The sequence below is a fragment of the Hypanus sabinus genome, chromosome 8 (assembly GCF_030144855.1).
Source record: "Hypanus sabinus isolate sHypSab1 chromosome 8, sHypSab1.hap1, whole genome shotgun sequence".
Taxonomy (NCBI): domain Eukaryota; kingdom Metazoa; phylum Chordata; class Chondrichthyes; order Myliobatiformes; family Dasyatidae; genus Hypanus; species Hypanus sabinus.
The window spans coordinates 34,184,974-34,201,289 of NC_082713.1; the positions used below are offsets into that span (position 1 = coordinate 34,184,974).

Here is a 16,316-nt window from a genome sequence, read left to right on the forward strand (position 1 = left end):
AAAGCACAATTTCTTACAAATATTGGTACTATTTTGGTCCAATTCTAACACTTCAATAACAGCATTAAATTTGCTAAGCAGCTCTGGAAAAAATGTCATTTGTTTTACTAACTAGATTGGAATTTCATTAAAACTGGAAGTATGATTAAACAGTAAATTTTTTACTTCATTTTATCTGCACTTGCACTTCCAGTTCAGCAGTGAAGAATGTTACTCTGCTAAAAATGTTTCCACTGGATGGGATATTAATTTGCCTTCTAGAGCAAGATGCAAACTATCCCATCAGTTTGTCAAATGAAAAGCAAAACCATTGCAAATGTTGGAAATAGAAACAGAAAATGGTGAAGATACTCAGGTTAAGTAACCTTACAGAGAAAGGAAACCATATCCAATGAAAGGTCCTTGACTTTAAACGTTAGCTCCATTTCTCTGCCACAAATACTACCAGACCTGCTAAGTATATCAGCTGGATCTGTCAAGTATTATCACATGCATCTCCTATTTTTATTACTGCTGAGTTAATCTGTTATAGCACAAGCTGGACAAAAAAAAAATCAAATATAAACCAACTTCTCTCTGAGAATACTCTCTGGGCATTCAATAGGCAGTATCTGCTGAAATAAGATATGAATAATAAAGAGAAATCAAGATAAAACATTGAAACTGTTTCTCTCACCAAACAGATAACTGATCTGCTGAGTTTTCTGTGTTTGTTTAGTTCCTGACAACTTGCTGCTCTGCTCTAAATCAATGGAGTTCAATTGAAGATCCCCACCTTTTTCACTTTAGACTGTTTATGTCAAGTTTAGACTGGGGCAGCAGAAGGTTTGGGGTGTGGGGGGGAGGGGGGAAGGTGGAGCCGCTTAAAAAATAAAACTGGATGTGAAGCCTGAGTTGAGCCTGTGAAGACTCAAGTCTTTGAGTTGCGCTTGTTTTGGCCTGTCCTTGACCTAACTGTATTCCAGGAGTTCCAGGTGGCTCATAGGGGCTTACCAATCATATCCAAGAGGCAATATTCCAACAGATTTTTCTTTCTAGATGAGACAAGGCTAACGCCGAGATATCTGATTACCCAAAGCGCAAGTGTGGATGAGCAGCCACATAAAACACAATCCAGAAGTCCAATATAATCCTCAAAGCAGAGGAAAATACCCAGTTAATCTCAGCTCCACTATGTTCTGGGAACTTACCGTTCGCTCCTTGTCATCCAGTTTACTTCCATCTGATGAATGCTGTGAATACAAGTCAAGATCATAACTAAACCAAGACTCCAAAGAAAAAGTTCTCCTCAGTTTCAATAGTAACAACAATTCAATCTTTAAAAGCTCAAGTTTTGAATGCTGATAGTATTAATAATTCCAAAAAATTATTTTGCATAGATTTTGTCAATTGCGCAGATATATATCCTTGGGAGTGGAAACAGAGAGCAGAGGAAGGTAAACATCCAGGGAAAGAGATGAGAGGGAATAACACAAAAGCAGAATAGGCCAGAGATTTAAAAACAATAATAGGCTGAACTGTTTGTACTCAATCAATTTGACAAAACAATATAAAAGGTAGTTCTGTACATGTAAATAACTTTAATGCAAATATGAATGTCCATCACTAAGAACTTGATGAAAGAAAATTTGATCACACAAACCTCTTTCATAAATGCTTTTCCTATGCGAACCACCTTAGCAAATAAAATAGGGTCATGCCAAAGATGTGGACCAAGGTAGCACAGCATACTGAAAACCTCTTTTCTCAAGTCTTCATATGTTTCGACTGGTTTTGGAGCCCTTTCATTCCTCAGCGAACGAATTACTGTTCCCTTGGCTCCCTTTGGTACACCAACTCTGCAAATAAAATTAGAAGAATTTAGACAAATATATGTCAAGCTGATCACAAAAGGCGAGAACAGGTTAAAAACTAATGACATTAAAAAAGACTAAAAGGAAGGAACTCTTCTGAATTTCTGTGAATACAAGACTGTTGTTGCTGTCAATCAAACAGTTGTGAACATGATCAGTGAGTAAAAATACTTAACTTTGTATTGCCATAAGAATTCTGGTTAGAGTAGGACCCAAGAATTAGTTTCATATACATGTGCATAAAATGGCAAAATGAAAATGAAAGAAATGGACTAGAACAATGGATTTTATTTTTCTCACTTATTGCAGAAAAATACATCAGCACAAACCTGTGTGGGTGCCATAAACGTCTACAATTCCAAGCAGATATCAGCTGCGTGACCTGCTGAGCATTTCTCATATTTTCAGTTTCATAAGCCCACTCAATACTTCCTGATGCTCTGTTAAGCCATATTTTCCTGCTGCATCCCAGTCACCCTGCTAAGTACGAACACAATTTTGTTTTGAAATCCAACTACCTCTGATTCTTTCATCCTCACAGGCATAAGTTTCTGGTCATTACCACTTACAATAAGTTATTTTTTCCACTCATATCTCCCCTTTATTACTTGTCTAAAACTTTTAAATTTAAACCACTTAGTATTTGTAGCATCAGCTCATGCAAACAGCCCTTTTTGTCAACTGTATCTCAACATATTCTGACTAATATACCTATCCAACTTCTCTCAAGCTTCCTTTTCCCTTTTGTTTTGCTAAATTCCCTCATATCTGGATCAATTCTGATAAATCACTGCATTGTAGCCTCAACCACGTTATGAAAGCCCATACTTCCTTTTAAATAACATCTCTGCATCACTTACAAAAACACTGCAAAGCAACAAAATGTGACACAAGTGATCAACCAAGATGAAGGGTCTTAGTCCAAAATACTGACTCTTCATTTTCCTCCATAGATGCTACCTGACCTGCTAAATTCCTCCAGTATTTTGTGTGTGAAACTGCAGAGCAACTTATTCAATGAGAATCATTAAATTCACTTACCTTCTGTATAAAGGTTCTGTGATGACATGAATCAATTGACAGAGGGCAAGTGCTATTGGCTTATGTGAGGTGGCATAGAAAGGCGGTAGCTGATCCATGATACACTGTGCATGATACCAATCACCAATCTTCAGGAGAGCTTCTAATAATCCAAGCTTCTGATTGTCAGGAGGCTGTAAAAAATAAAAATCAAGGCATGCAAGCTAATCAATCCATAATTATTTGTCCAATTTTGTTCCAAAAATGAGAAAATGATAATAAGACTAGTGTGGACATTTAAGCAGGCTCTCAAGTGGAGTTCCAAAAGTATCATTCTATTCAAATCTATCAATACTTAAGATCACAACTTTCAAACTGGACACACTCACTGCATAACTAAGTACTGATGCAGATAGTGCCAGAGTGAGCAAATACCAGTAGTTCAAGCTTTACTCCATGAAATTTCTCTTCAATTATCTCATGTAAAGCAGCTAGTAACTGTCGATGTAGAAGGCAAGCAAAAATGAAATAATGCTCTTGTTGACATCACCAACAAAACACATGATTAAAAGCAACAACCGTTACCTTAGTGCTATTAATTGACTAATACTTAATTTCATAACATACAAGAGTGGGCTGCCTCATGACTGCCCTTTGACCCTCAACACAGGTGCCCCTCCCTCAAAGCTGTGTCCTAAACCTATTCCTCTACTCTCTGTACACCCATGACTTTGTCACCACCCACAGCTCTGTTAATTAAATTTGCTGACGACACTACACTGATTAGCCTAATCTCAAATAATAATGAGGCAGCCAACAGAGAAGTCATCACCCTGACACAGTGGTGTCAGTGTCAAGAAAACAATCTCTCCCTCAATTTGCAAAAATAATGCAGCTGGTTGTGGACTACAGGAGGAATGGAGACAGGTTAACCCCTATTGACATCAATCGATCTGGGGTTGAGAGGGTAAACAGCTTTAAGTTTCTCGGCATAAACATCATCGAGGATCTCACATGGTGTGTACACCCGCTGTGTGGTATAACAACAGCACCTCTTCCACCTCAGACGGTTGAAGGAGTTTGGTATGGGTCCCCAAATCCTAAGAACTTTCTATAGGGGCACAATTGAGAGCATCCTGACTGGCTATAACACAGCCCGGTTTAAGAACTGTACTTCCCTCAATCGCAGGACTCTGCAGAAAGTGGAGCGGACAGCCCAGCAGATTTGTAGATGTGAACTTCTCACTATTCAAGACATTTACAAAGACAGGTGTGTAATAGGACCCAAAGGATTACTGGGGACCCGAGTCACTCCAAACACAATCTGTTCCAGCTGCTACCATCTGAAAAACGGTACCACAGCATTGTTACGTACTCGTGACACGACGGTGGAGCCCTTGTCATGTGACTGGGGTTGAAGCTGTACTGGACTTGAGGTGATGGTCTTGTGATGGTGGTGACGTCATTTTCCCGCCAGTAGTGATCATGTGACGGGTTTTTTTTACAGGTTATAAAAGGTAGACCCCACCCTGTGAGGAGGGGCAGTTCGTGGCTGGATTTGCCAGGTTGACTTCATGCCACTGCGTGTTTTAAGTGATGACGCAGTTTAGCTGAAGGATGAAGTTTTTATTTAATGCTAAAGTTTAAAAGGTCATTGCCAGCAGGTTCTTTATGATTCTGTTAGTTCGAAATTAGTGGAGAGTGAAGATCGAGGAGAATCGCTTTCTACGGTGAAACGGGGGCGACCTTTGTTTGATCCTTATTTGGAAGGATTTCGTTGACTATCTTCGTGTTAATCCCTAGGTTTAACTAGAAAGGATTGAAGGTAGTGGAGAAGGAAAGGTCAGTGCCTTTAAGCCGTTCTGTTTCGTGAATTCTTCGTGGGAAGTTCGACGTTGGGGATCGAAGCAAGCGACGTGAAGGAGAACCTAAATCGTCTTATAAAGTCTCTCCTTTTAAATGGACTGTGAGCATATCGAACTTTTGGCAATACCACTTTTTAGAACTGTTTTTGGAATATCACTTTTAAAGAACTGTTTTTGGAATATCACTTTAAGAACTGTTTGGGCTGCCGCTCAGCAGCTGTTTCCAGTTACGGTAGTGTTTGTTTACTTTTGGGGGGTTTGTTTTCTGTGTTTAATAAACGTGTTGTTTGTTATAAGAAACCCTTGCCGAACTCATATATTTATTGTTGCCTGAATACGTAACAGCATAAAAGCCAGGACCAACAGGCTCTGAGACAGCTTCTTCCACAAGGCCATCAAACTGATTAACTCATGCTGACACAACTGCATATCTACATTATACTGACTGTCCTGTTGTACATACTATTTATTATAAATTACTATTAATTGCACATTGCACACTTAGATGGAAATATAACAAAGATTTTTACACCTCATGTACATGAAGGATGTAAGTAATAAAATCAATTCAATTCATTCACTGGCTATCAAAGAAGTTACACAATAAACTCACTCACTCTTGTATGCCAGAACAAAGTACTGGGCTAATTAAATAATCTTTTGTTTCACTGTTTTAAGCTTATTTGATACAGTCTTGAGTTAATATTCATATCTGTATAAGATGATAACAGGCATGGTGTGGACAGTCAGAACCCTCCTGCCCCCCCCCCCAAACAAAAGGAAGAAATAGCTTATATGAGGGGCATAATTTTAAGGTAACTAGAGTATAGGGAATGTCAGAGGCAGGTTTTTTCTTAAACACAAGAAAAAACATTTTTCTCTTCCTCCTTCTCTTTCTCATCTGGTTTGTCTGCAGAAAGCACTACCAAAGTGAGCTTTCATGCAAGTATTGGGTGCATGGTGCACACTGTTGGGAATGTTGGTACAGGTAGATAAATTAGGGACATTTAAGAAACCCTTAGATAAGCATATGAATGAAAGAAAAATGGGGACAGGGACGGGCCACATGGGAGGGAAGCTCTAAGATGAACCTAGGAGTAGGTCAACTCCGCAGGGACAGTCCCAAGCTCAGCTGCAAAAGGAGGAGGGTTATGCATGGGGCAAGTAACCCCATTCCACAAAAACCCAGAGCTACAGAAATGCCAACAGTGACTCCAAAAAACTCATTCCTGGAGGAGGAAGGATCTTCAAAGATAGGCTACACCTAGGGACAAGGTGAAAGACTGGCCAGGACAGAGAACTCTGGTGAGCTGCTGTCAGCAGCCAAGGCCCCAGCAGGGGTGATGGGTTTAAGTGAATAAGGAGTAGGTTAAAACATTTGCACAATAACACGGACTGAAGAACTTGTAGGTTTTGTACTATTCTTTGTTTCACATCCTCAGCAAAAGACATGCTGAAAAGTAAATGATGCAGTTGAAAAATGCTTTTATCCCTACCCTTCTAATTTGGATGACAAACCAATTACTTAGGACCAAAGTTGTCAATGAGAATGCAGGGGATCTCAGACAAACCACCGAGTTTCATTGACAATATCTGGGTCCAATGCATCAAGCAATAAATGCAAACAATCAATAAATCAACAATTGATTTATTTGCTGAAGTATAATTTGAATATACCTTTTCATTTTTCTCTTCCTCCTTCTCCTTCTCCTTCTCCTTCTCATCTGGTTTGTCTGCAGAAAGCACTACCAAAGTGAGCTTTCGTGCAATTTGCTTAGCTTCAACAATTTCACGTTTATGTTGTTCCAGAATGCTTGTATCCAACGGAAGAAGCTGGAAAAACAACAGGGATTACAGATGTCAATTGTTAATTTGAGGTCATGGAATGAAGAGCTTTCAGTCGGTGCAGGCTTGAGCTTCTGTTGAAAGCAAACCATAAAAGGCAAAACTTTCCTTGCTGAATCTGTATCTTATATCATTAGCTGATCACAATAATTTCATGAGATGACACAACCTGGAATGCATTCATCACCACTTGTGTAAGTGAAGGGGAATAACTAGCCAAAGACATTCACACCTCACTATGCCTGCAGATGCAAAAGTAAATCTCATGCTGACCTCCACACTGCAGCTATGTAGTAGTTCTCCAAATAGTCACAAGCTAGCCATCAACAGTAATGCCCAAAGAATCAGTTACTTTAGCTGAAAGAGATTTAACTGCCTGATTGAAGAAATTGAAGGGAATGAAGAAAAAGATTCTCGGAGTATAAATAATACATGCAATCAGTGGCCTAAATTTTGCCTGGACCCTGCCGACATTCCATTGGATAAGAGCGAAGTTCTGGATTCCTATATTGTGGATGGATGCATGAAAACTATGTGCCAAACCAGCAGCCTTCTGTTTCCCAGTGTTTTCCTGCTAGCACTGGTCTAATCATTGGTTGAATTACTGAAAACAATGCAGACCACAAAGTTCCCGCAAACACTTAAACTGGCAGAAAACCAAAAAAGTTGAATGAGGAGAAACTGCTCCAAGGGATTGCAGCAACTTACATTTAATTTTCATTTTCTTGAATTGAATGAATTCAGTCAAATCTCCAAACATCTAGTATTTATAATTCTTGAAATTGTATTGCTTTTACCATAGACGCCACTGGAGCTCATAAGACATTAATGCCTTGTTAATCCAAGCAGATCTTCATCTTCCCCCCTAGCTTTATGGATCAGTGCTGTTTTGACCAATCCCCAATAGCATTTACATGTGCAGAAGACTTAGGCCCATCAAGTCTGCTCTGCCAGTGGCCTTTGACTGCCCAAGTTCCTAGAAATGACTGTCATCCATGTGCATTAACTAAAGACTTAATGCCAAGAAGAAATTCTTGGCTACAGATACTCATCAGAAGTAGAAAAAAGTCAATGCTAAGCAGAAATAATGACATGTTATTTTAATGAAATTGTATTTTGTGTAGAGTATAAAAATATGATAAACCTGTTAAACTAAATCACATGCTTGTGCTGTAAATACTAAAGGATTTGGTGGGGGGAGCAGAGAAGAGTTGAATTAGCAAGTAAATATAATTGCAAGAAAGGTCTTTAACAATAAAAGACGAGCTTTTAAACAGCCAGATGTTTTAAACATGCCTTGAAAAAGTTAACAGTGATTTCAATGCTAATTTTAACTTCCAAGGATATTCTTGCTATAGATGGCAGCTTCAATATTCTGGTCAACATCAACTTCAATACCATTTGTACTTTATAAGATATTATTAGTCAAATGATAACTGCATTCAAGGTTCAATTTGGAGCCCGAGGACATATTTTCAGACTTCTACATAGATATCTCTGGAAACATTCAGTCAGCATCCGACAAAAATTTATCAACAAAAAGCATCAACTCTATTTCCCCTCCCCAAATGCTGCCTGACCTCCAGTTCCACGAATTTCAGATTTCTTTTCATATTTCCAGCATTTGCAGGTACCTGCCATTTGCACTCAAATGTTTACATATAGTGTTACTTTTTGTAGCTCAGGCCCTAACAGGCATTCATCTTGTGGCAATTACACTAACGACACTCAATGAAAATAATGAGTTCACTTACATGAACATAAAGATCATCAAGCTCTACCAAGTTGTTTTGCAAAAGAATGGCAGCCACACGATAAAGTGAAGATGGTGTCTCTCCATTGGGTTCCTTAAATTTTAAAGAATTACTTTTGATTAAGCGAGACTGGCACCAATAAATATATTCATGTTTTTCTTCTTTCCGTTAAATTGCAGTGAAATATAGCAAAAGTAGCCTTTTCACATGATAGAAAGCAAAATTTCTACAATATATTAAAAAATCAAGCAGTAAACGAACATTTAGTTAAGATGACAAAAGTGAACTCAAAATTTCATTGTGAAATCCTTGAGAATAACTTGTGTCTGTTTTTCTTCGTATTTTTCTTGATGCGTATTATATATGAATAAATTCTGAGTTTAAAATGGAAGTGAATTGAGTTCATGTACTTTTCTTTTTCATCAATCTGATTTAGTTTGTTAATATTTCAATCACTCAAGTCTATTAAGCCAGGTTACTGCTTCAAACTGTTGATATCATGAAAACAGCGCCATACTTTCCTTGAAACAATGGAGTCAGGAAAATTCTTGAAAGTATTATACAACCTTTTAACCAGACAAAATTATAACGTTGAATGCAGGCACTTACCTTGGTTTTGAGAGGCTGTCTTCTCAACACCTTTTCCCACAGTCTAGAACTAAAAGGCATCAGCTGAGCAGTTCTACAGTGCAGGAGGGAGGCGAGAGAATATACTATCAAAACAGATAAGTACCTCCAGTCAACATCAATTTTTGTTTAAATGTTACAATTACAAAACCATGCAAGTTGAACTATGAAAAGTTCACATACAAGGCTTACCATCGGCAAGTGTTAATCACTATTCATTGCCATTGCTGCAAGTCAGAGGATTTCAGTCAACATGCCATCAATTAAAAATTGATAACCAAAACAGTTATTCCCAAACAGGACTTTTTTTTAAAAACAGTACCTGATAAAATTTAAACTTGAAGCCCAAGATATGACAGAGAGTCTGTAACTCGCACATGTTCATATAGGATTCTATCAAAGGTACAAAAAAGTCATCATGTTCTGGCCTACATTCATAAACTTCTAAGATAATGTCCAAAACTCGGTTTGGATCCAGATTGAAGCAACCTTTAAAACAAAAACAGATAATTAAATCAAAAAAGCTTCATAATGCTGTCATTCACTAACACTGAGCATACCTCACTTTCAAATCAATATAGTGATAAAGCAAGTAATTTCAGGTTCTTGTAAAAAGGAATTTATGGATTTGTACAAATGAAAAGATACTTTTTCTTTTCAAATCAAGCTGATTAACTCAGATACTAAGATTTTCCAACATTAATACTTTAAGCGAACCATGTCATGGGGCTAGCAAAAATAACAGACCTTAAGAGGAAGGCTATTGGTATTAGAACACTTTCTCATCATAGAGTAACAACTTATGAACACAGGTGCAGGCAATACCTATCAACATGCAAAATGCTGGAGAAACTCAGTAAATCAGGCAGTATCTATGGAGGGAATAAACAGTCAATAATAAAAGGCTGACAATCTTCATAAAAAAAACATAGAAAACTTACGGCACAATACAAGCCCTTCGGCCCACAATGCTGTGCCGAGCATGTACAGTTGAAGTCGGAAGTTTAGATACACTTATGTTGAAGTCATTAAAACTCATTGTTTAACCACGCTACAGATTTCTTATCAGCAAACCATAGTTTTGGCAAGACGTTGAGGACATCTACTTTGTGCATGACACGAGTAATTTTTCCAACAATTGTTTACAGACAGATCATTTCACTTTTAATTGACTATATCACAATTCCAGTGGGTCAGAAGTTTACAAAATCAAAAGAAATCAGCCAAGACCTCAGAAAAAAGAATTGTGGGCCACCACAAGTCTACTTCATCCTTGGGAGCAATTTCCAAACACCTGAAGGTACCACATTCATCTGTACAAACAATAGTACGCAAGTATAAACACAATGTGATCACGCAGCCATCATACCGCTCAGGAAGGGGACTCATTCTGTCTCCTAGAGGTGAACGTACTTTGGTGTGAAAAGTGTGAATCAATCCCAGAGCAACAGCAAAGGACCTTGTGAAGGTGCTGGAGGAAACAGGTAAATGAGTATCTATATCCACAGTAAAACGAGTCCTATATCGACATAACCTGAAAGGCTACTCAGCAAGGAAGGAGCTACTGCTCTAAAACTGCCATAAAAAAAGCCAGACTACAGTTTTCAAGTGCACATGGGGACAAAGATTTTACTTTTTGGAGAAATGTCTTCTGGTCTGATGAAACAAAAACAGAACTGTTTGGCCATAATGACCATAGTTATGTTTGGAGGAAAAAAGGTGAGGCTTGCAAGCTGAAGAACACCATCCCAACCGTGAAGCATAGAGGAGGCAGCATCATGTTGTGGGACTACTTTGCTGCAGGAGGGATTGGTGCACTTCACAAAATAGATGGCATCAAGAGGAAGGAAAATTATATGGATATATTGAAGCAATATCTCAAGACATCAGCCAAGAAGTTAAAGCTCGGTCGCAAATGGGTCTTCCAAATGTACAATGACCCCAAGCATACCTCCAAAGTTATGGCAAAATTGCTTAAGGACAACAAAGTCAAGATATTGGAGTGGCCATCACAAAGCCCTGACCCTAATCCAATAGAAAATTTGTGGGCAGAACCGAGAAAGCATATGCGAGCAAGGAGGCCTACACCAGTTCTGTCTGGAGGAATGGTATAAAATTCCAGCAACTTATTGTGAGAAGCTTGTGGAAGGCTACCCAAAACGTTTGACCCAAGTTAAACAATTTAAAGGCAATGCTACCAAATACTAACAAAATGTATGTAAACTTCTAACCCTCTGGGAATGTTATTAAAGAAATAAAAGATGAAATAAATCATTCTCTCTACTATTATTCTGACATTTCACATTCTTAAAATAAAGTTGTGATCCTAACTGACCTAAGACAGGGAATGTTTTCAGGGATTAAATGTCAGGAATTGTGAAAAACTGAGTTTAAATGTATTTGGCTAAGGTATATGTAACGTTCTCCTTCGGGTGTAACGAAACGCCGAATTTAACGTCCGGATAAACCACAGCCAATGCAAACCAGATCGCAGTAAGATTAACCATTTACTGTTCACTCTTCACATTAACATATGGTGAAAACTGTTGATAAAACAATACAAGATTGATACAGTATTTGTTCCTTCCTTAATATCACATTTCAAGTGTAAATACTTGCAAAGGTGACTATAACTACATTACACTAAGGTGCAGTATACAGGGAGAGTTTACCTGCTCCATTGACTACTTTAAATACACTTCCATGCAAACTATCCGCGACTCTTTAACTAACGAAAGCATAAACATTATCTACCGTCGTTACTTCTAACAGGATCAGCATTAACATCTTAGTTCAATATATCGATTATCTATTAACTTACAGCGTTGCTCTCACTGTGATTTCTCATGCCTGCAAAACTGCTTGTGCTCAGGTGAGCCTCGTGGAAAGCCCCCACCCTCGCGCTAATTTCAAACCGGTGTTTTCCCACAAGACGCGGCGAAACCGGATGTGACATCATCGCATGCCGATATATTGTACATGCAATGAATACACTTTAAACACTCCTAATTCTAACTAGAAAATACTATTGAATGAATTACTAAGCAAAAATATTATAAACTAAATAACTGTCGTAAAGACAGCACAGTATATATAAACTTCTGACTTCAACTGTACTTACTTCAGAAATTATCTAGGATTACTCATAGCCCTCTAATTTTCTAAGCTCCGTGTACCTATCCAGAAGTCTCTTAAAAGGCACTATCGTATCTGCCTCCACCACCATCACTGGCAGCCCATTCCACGCACTCACCACTCTCAGTGTAAAAAACTTACCCCCGACATCTCCTCTGTATCTACTTCCAAGCACCTTAAAACTGTGCCCTCTCGCGTTAAGACATTTCAGCCCTGCAAAAAGCCTCAAGACTATCCACACGATTAATGTCTCTTATCATCTTATACACCTCTATTATGTCATCTCTCATCTTTCGCCGTTCCAAGGAGAAAAGGCCAGATTAGGATGAGAAAGGTGGGAGAGGAGTGGGAAGGAGTAAAATTAGGTGAGGGGAAAGGTAAAGAGAGGAGAGATAAAGTAAGATCCTGGGAGGTGATAGATCAAAAAGTAAGGGGCTGAAGAAGAAGTAACCTAATAGAAGACAATAGACCATGGAAAGGAGAAGAGACACCAGAGGGAGGTGACCGGCAAGCGAGGTGAAGAGAAGGGATGATGGGGAGACAGAACGGAGAATGGAAAAAAAAGAGAGAACTGAAATGGATGGTCACTGGGAGATCCTGCCTTTTGCGGCAAACAGAACAAAGGTGCTTGAAAAAGCTGTCCCTGATCTATGTTGGATCCCAACAGGCCACACCAGAAGTAGTGGGTACAATAGGTGACCCCTACAGGCTCACTGGTGAAGTATCACCTAATCTGGAAGGACTGTATGAGGCCCAGAATGATCGTGAGGGAGGACGTTTAGGGCCAGGTGTAGCACTTATCACGACTGCAGGGTTAAGTGGCAGGACAGAGATTAAAGGAGAGAGGCTAGTACACAAGGGAGTCACGAAGAAAACGATCTCTATCGACAGCAGAGAATGGGATGGGAGGGAAAATTGTGCTTAGTATTTGAATGGGAGACCACTAAATCAAGCACCTTTGCTCCATCTGCTGCTGAGACAGGATCTCCCAGTGGTCACCCATTTCAATTTGACTTCCCACTCCCTTTCCAACATGTCTGTCCATGGCCTCCTCTACTGCCATAATGAGCGTACGCTCAGGTTGGAGGAGAAAGACCTCTTTTCTTCCTTCCAAGATCCACCATCCTCTCCTATTAGATTCCTTTTTTATCATCCATTTACCACATCCACCTATTACTTCCACATTTCTTAATTCATTCCCCCTCTTATCACCTACCAGCTTGTACTCCTTCCCCTCTCCCCATCCTTCTTGTTCAGGTTTCTTCCCCTTTCCAGTCCTGACAAAGACTCTCAGCCTGAAATGTGAACTGTTTACTTTCCTCCATAGATGCTGCAAGAAATAACTTACAAATCTTATACACTTCAGTTTGGCTCACTTTTCAAACTATATTTTAAATTAATAAGATTTACTTTTTTCCAGATTATCTGACAAATCCTGAAATGTTGCCTTCCATAATAATAGACATAGGTGTTTTCAGGTAATTAAAAGATTTGAAACCTTTGGTATTAAACACAGAGTATCAATATTCTACAGCCAGAAACTAAAACAAATTAAATCAACAAATAGAAAATGCAATTGGTTCATATCAAATAATTCACGAGAAGCATCACAATTCTTTGTTGCACTTTAGTCATAGTACTTTACCAATTAGTGATTTGATATTTTCTAGTATCAGGTCACTTGTGAGGTTTCCAGATAAGTCTTGGCCAAGCTCAGTAAAAAGCTTTCCATAACCTTCATTTTCTTCTCGTAACAAGTTAAATTTCTGCTGCTTATAACTAAAAATAAAAGATTGCATAAGTTATCTTAACACTGCTATGTTCTCATAAGCATTTTCCTCAACCATTAACTCTACTTATATATACGCATACACAGATCAATAACCATTTATTTATGTGCATGATATTGTTGTATTCCTTCTGCAATTGGTTGGGGAAAGATGCAAAGCAATCTGAATGACCCAGTTTTTTTTAAATTAACCTTTCCCATGCTACAGATAAGTATTACCTAGCAAAGTTTTTACATAGTATGCCTTTACAGTCATCTTAAATTAAAAACATAGCATGTGGGATAATAAAGAGAAACCAATTCTTCACACTGACACAATGCACAAGTCATGACTTGCATTCAAGTCATTGTTTTTAAATATGAACATTCGACACCTACTGATTGCAACTGTATACAACTTAAAATCTTCAATTTCTGTGTTAAGTTTATGTAGGGTGACAGAAATCTTAAGTATATTAAAAAGGGAAAAAGAAATTAGGGCGAGAACAGAGCCCCTCAAAAACTGAAGTGTTTATCTGCTGTATATGTGCAGCCACAGGAAACAGTCAAGGTCCTCAATGATATTTCTGCTTTGCTTTCACAATGAACACTTGAGAATGAAGGGAAGTTAATGGGGATGACTTGGAATAGTCTATAGCCCAAGACAGGAGATCCTGGACATTTTCAAATCCATGAAGGTAGACAAATCTCCAGGGTCTGACCAGAGATATCCAAAAACAACATGGGAGGCAAAAGACATTCCATGAGATCAAACTTACATAACTTGTATCATCAACAGCCATTGGTGAGGGGCAAGAAAATTGGAGGGCAGGGGTATTGTACATTTATTAAAGAAGGGATGCAAAGAAAACTCTAGGAAATACAGACCAGTAATACTAATATCTGTGATAAGTCAGCTACTCAAGAGGATAGTGAGGGATAAGATATAAATACACATCTATAAAGACAGGGGTTGATTTGGGATAGCCAGCATTGTTAAGTTCATGGGAGATCATATCTTACCAACTCAACTGAGGCTTTTTAATGAAATGATCAAGGTTTGTGAGGGCTGAGCAGTCGACATGAGCGAAATGTATTTCAGTAATGTCTTTGATATATGATTACCCACGTAAGGCTGCTCTGCAATGTTATATCACATGGACTCCGAGGACAGCTGGCTAATTAGATACAGAATTGGTTTGATAGTAGGAAGCAGAGGGTGATATTGGAAGTCTTGTTCTTCTTGGACTGGAGGCCTGTGACTAGAGGCATGCTGTCAGTGTGCTGGGCCCATTGATGTTGTCATCAATATGAAGGATTTGACTGAGAATGTACAAGATGCAGTACAGATACGCAGTTTGCAAATACTAAAATAGGTGACACTGTTGACGGTGAAAGGTTATCAAAAATTACAGTGGGATCAATTTGGTCAACATGCTTAGGTATGGCAAATGGAATTTAATTTTGAATTGCAATTTGCAAAGTCAAATCAAATTAGGACTTTCACAGTAAATCTCAGGGTGCTGGGGAGTCTTGTAAACAGAGAAACTTCGGAGTACAGATGTGTGGTTCCTTGAGAGTGGAGACACAGGTAGACCAGGTGGTGAAAAAGGCTTTTGGCATGTTGGCCCTCATCAGTCCGGGTAATGAGTACAGAAATTGAGAGATTACATTGCAGTTGTATAAGACGCTGGTGAATTTGCATTACCATGTTCAGTTTTGATCAACCTGCTACAGGTATTGGAAAAATGTTCACTGGAAGGAGTGCAGAAAATATTTACAACAATGTTGACAGGAAATAAGGGACTGAGTTCTACAAAGAGGTTGGATAGGCTAGGACAATTTTCCCCCTTGGAGCAGAAAAGACTGAGGGGTGAGCTAATAAAGTTAAGCAAAAACATGGGGGGCACAGAAAAGTTCAATGCACTTTCCCTCAGGGTTAGGGAATCAAGAACCAGAGGGCATTGGTTTAAGTTAAGAAAGGGAAAGATTTATTTGAAACTTCAATGGCAGCTTTATTTTAAGTACACGGAGGGCAGAACAGGCTCTTCTGACCGACTGAGCCACGCCACCAAGCAACCCATTGATTTAACAATCATCATCACAGGACAATGATCAATTAACCTCCTACTAGTACGTCTTTGGACAATGGGGGAAAACCTATGCGCACACAAGTTGAACACGCAAACTTTCTTACAGAAGACACCATACATAGAATCTGTCTGAAGAAATAGTTGAGACAAGTAGAACAGAAAATTTTAAAGGACATTTAGAAAAGTACATTGAGGGAAAGTTTAGGATTTGGGCCAAACACAAGCAAATGGGACGAGCTTAGATAGGCATCTTGGTCAGCATGGGATGGTGGACCAAAGACCCCATTTCTATGTTCTCAGACTCTCACTTTGCCACATGCTATACAATGCAACTGAATTGTCATTTTGCACCCATG

The 16,316-nt window shown here is 38.8% G+C and overlaps 1 protein-coding gene across 1 annotated transcript in view; it reads right to left on the reverse strand.

The window, feature by feature from the left end:
• thoc2 (THO complex 2) overlaps positions 1-16,316 on the reverse strand; it is a 126,314-nt gene that overhangs the window by 71,215 nt on the left and 38,783 nt on the right. Inside the window, exons 7-13 of the mRNA XM_059976947.1 lie at positions 13,745-13,878; positions 9,287-9,453; positions 8,338-8,430; positions 6,416-6,571; positions 2,895-3,067; positions 1,643-1,838; positions 1,191-1,232 (exon numbers count right to left, since the gene is read on the reverse strand). Of these exons, the coding sequence (XP_059832930.1) occupies positions 1,191-1,232; positions 1,643-1,838; positions 2,895-3,067; positions 6,416-6,571; positions 8,338-8,430; positions 9,287-9,453; positions 13,745-13,878 (961 nt within the window). The remainder of the gene's footprint in view (positions 1-1,190; positions 1,233-1,642; positions 1,839-2,894; positions 3,068-6,415; positions 6,572-8,337; positions 8,431-9,286; positions 9,454-13,744; positions 13,879-16,316) is intronic.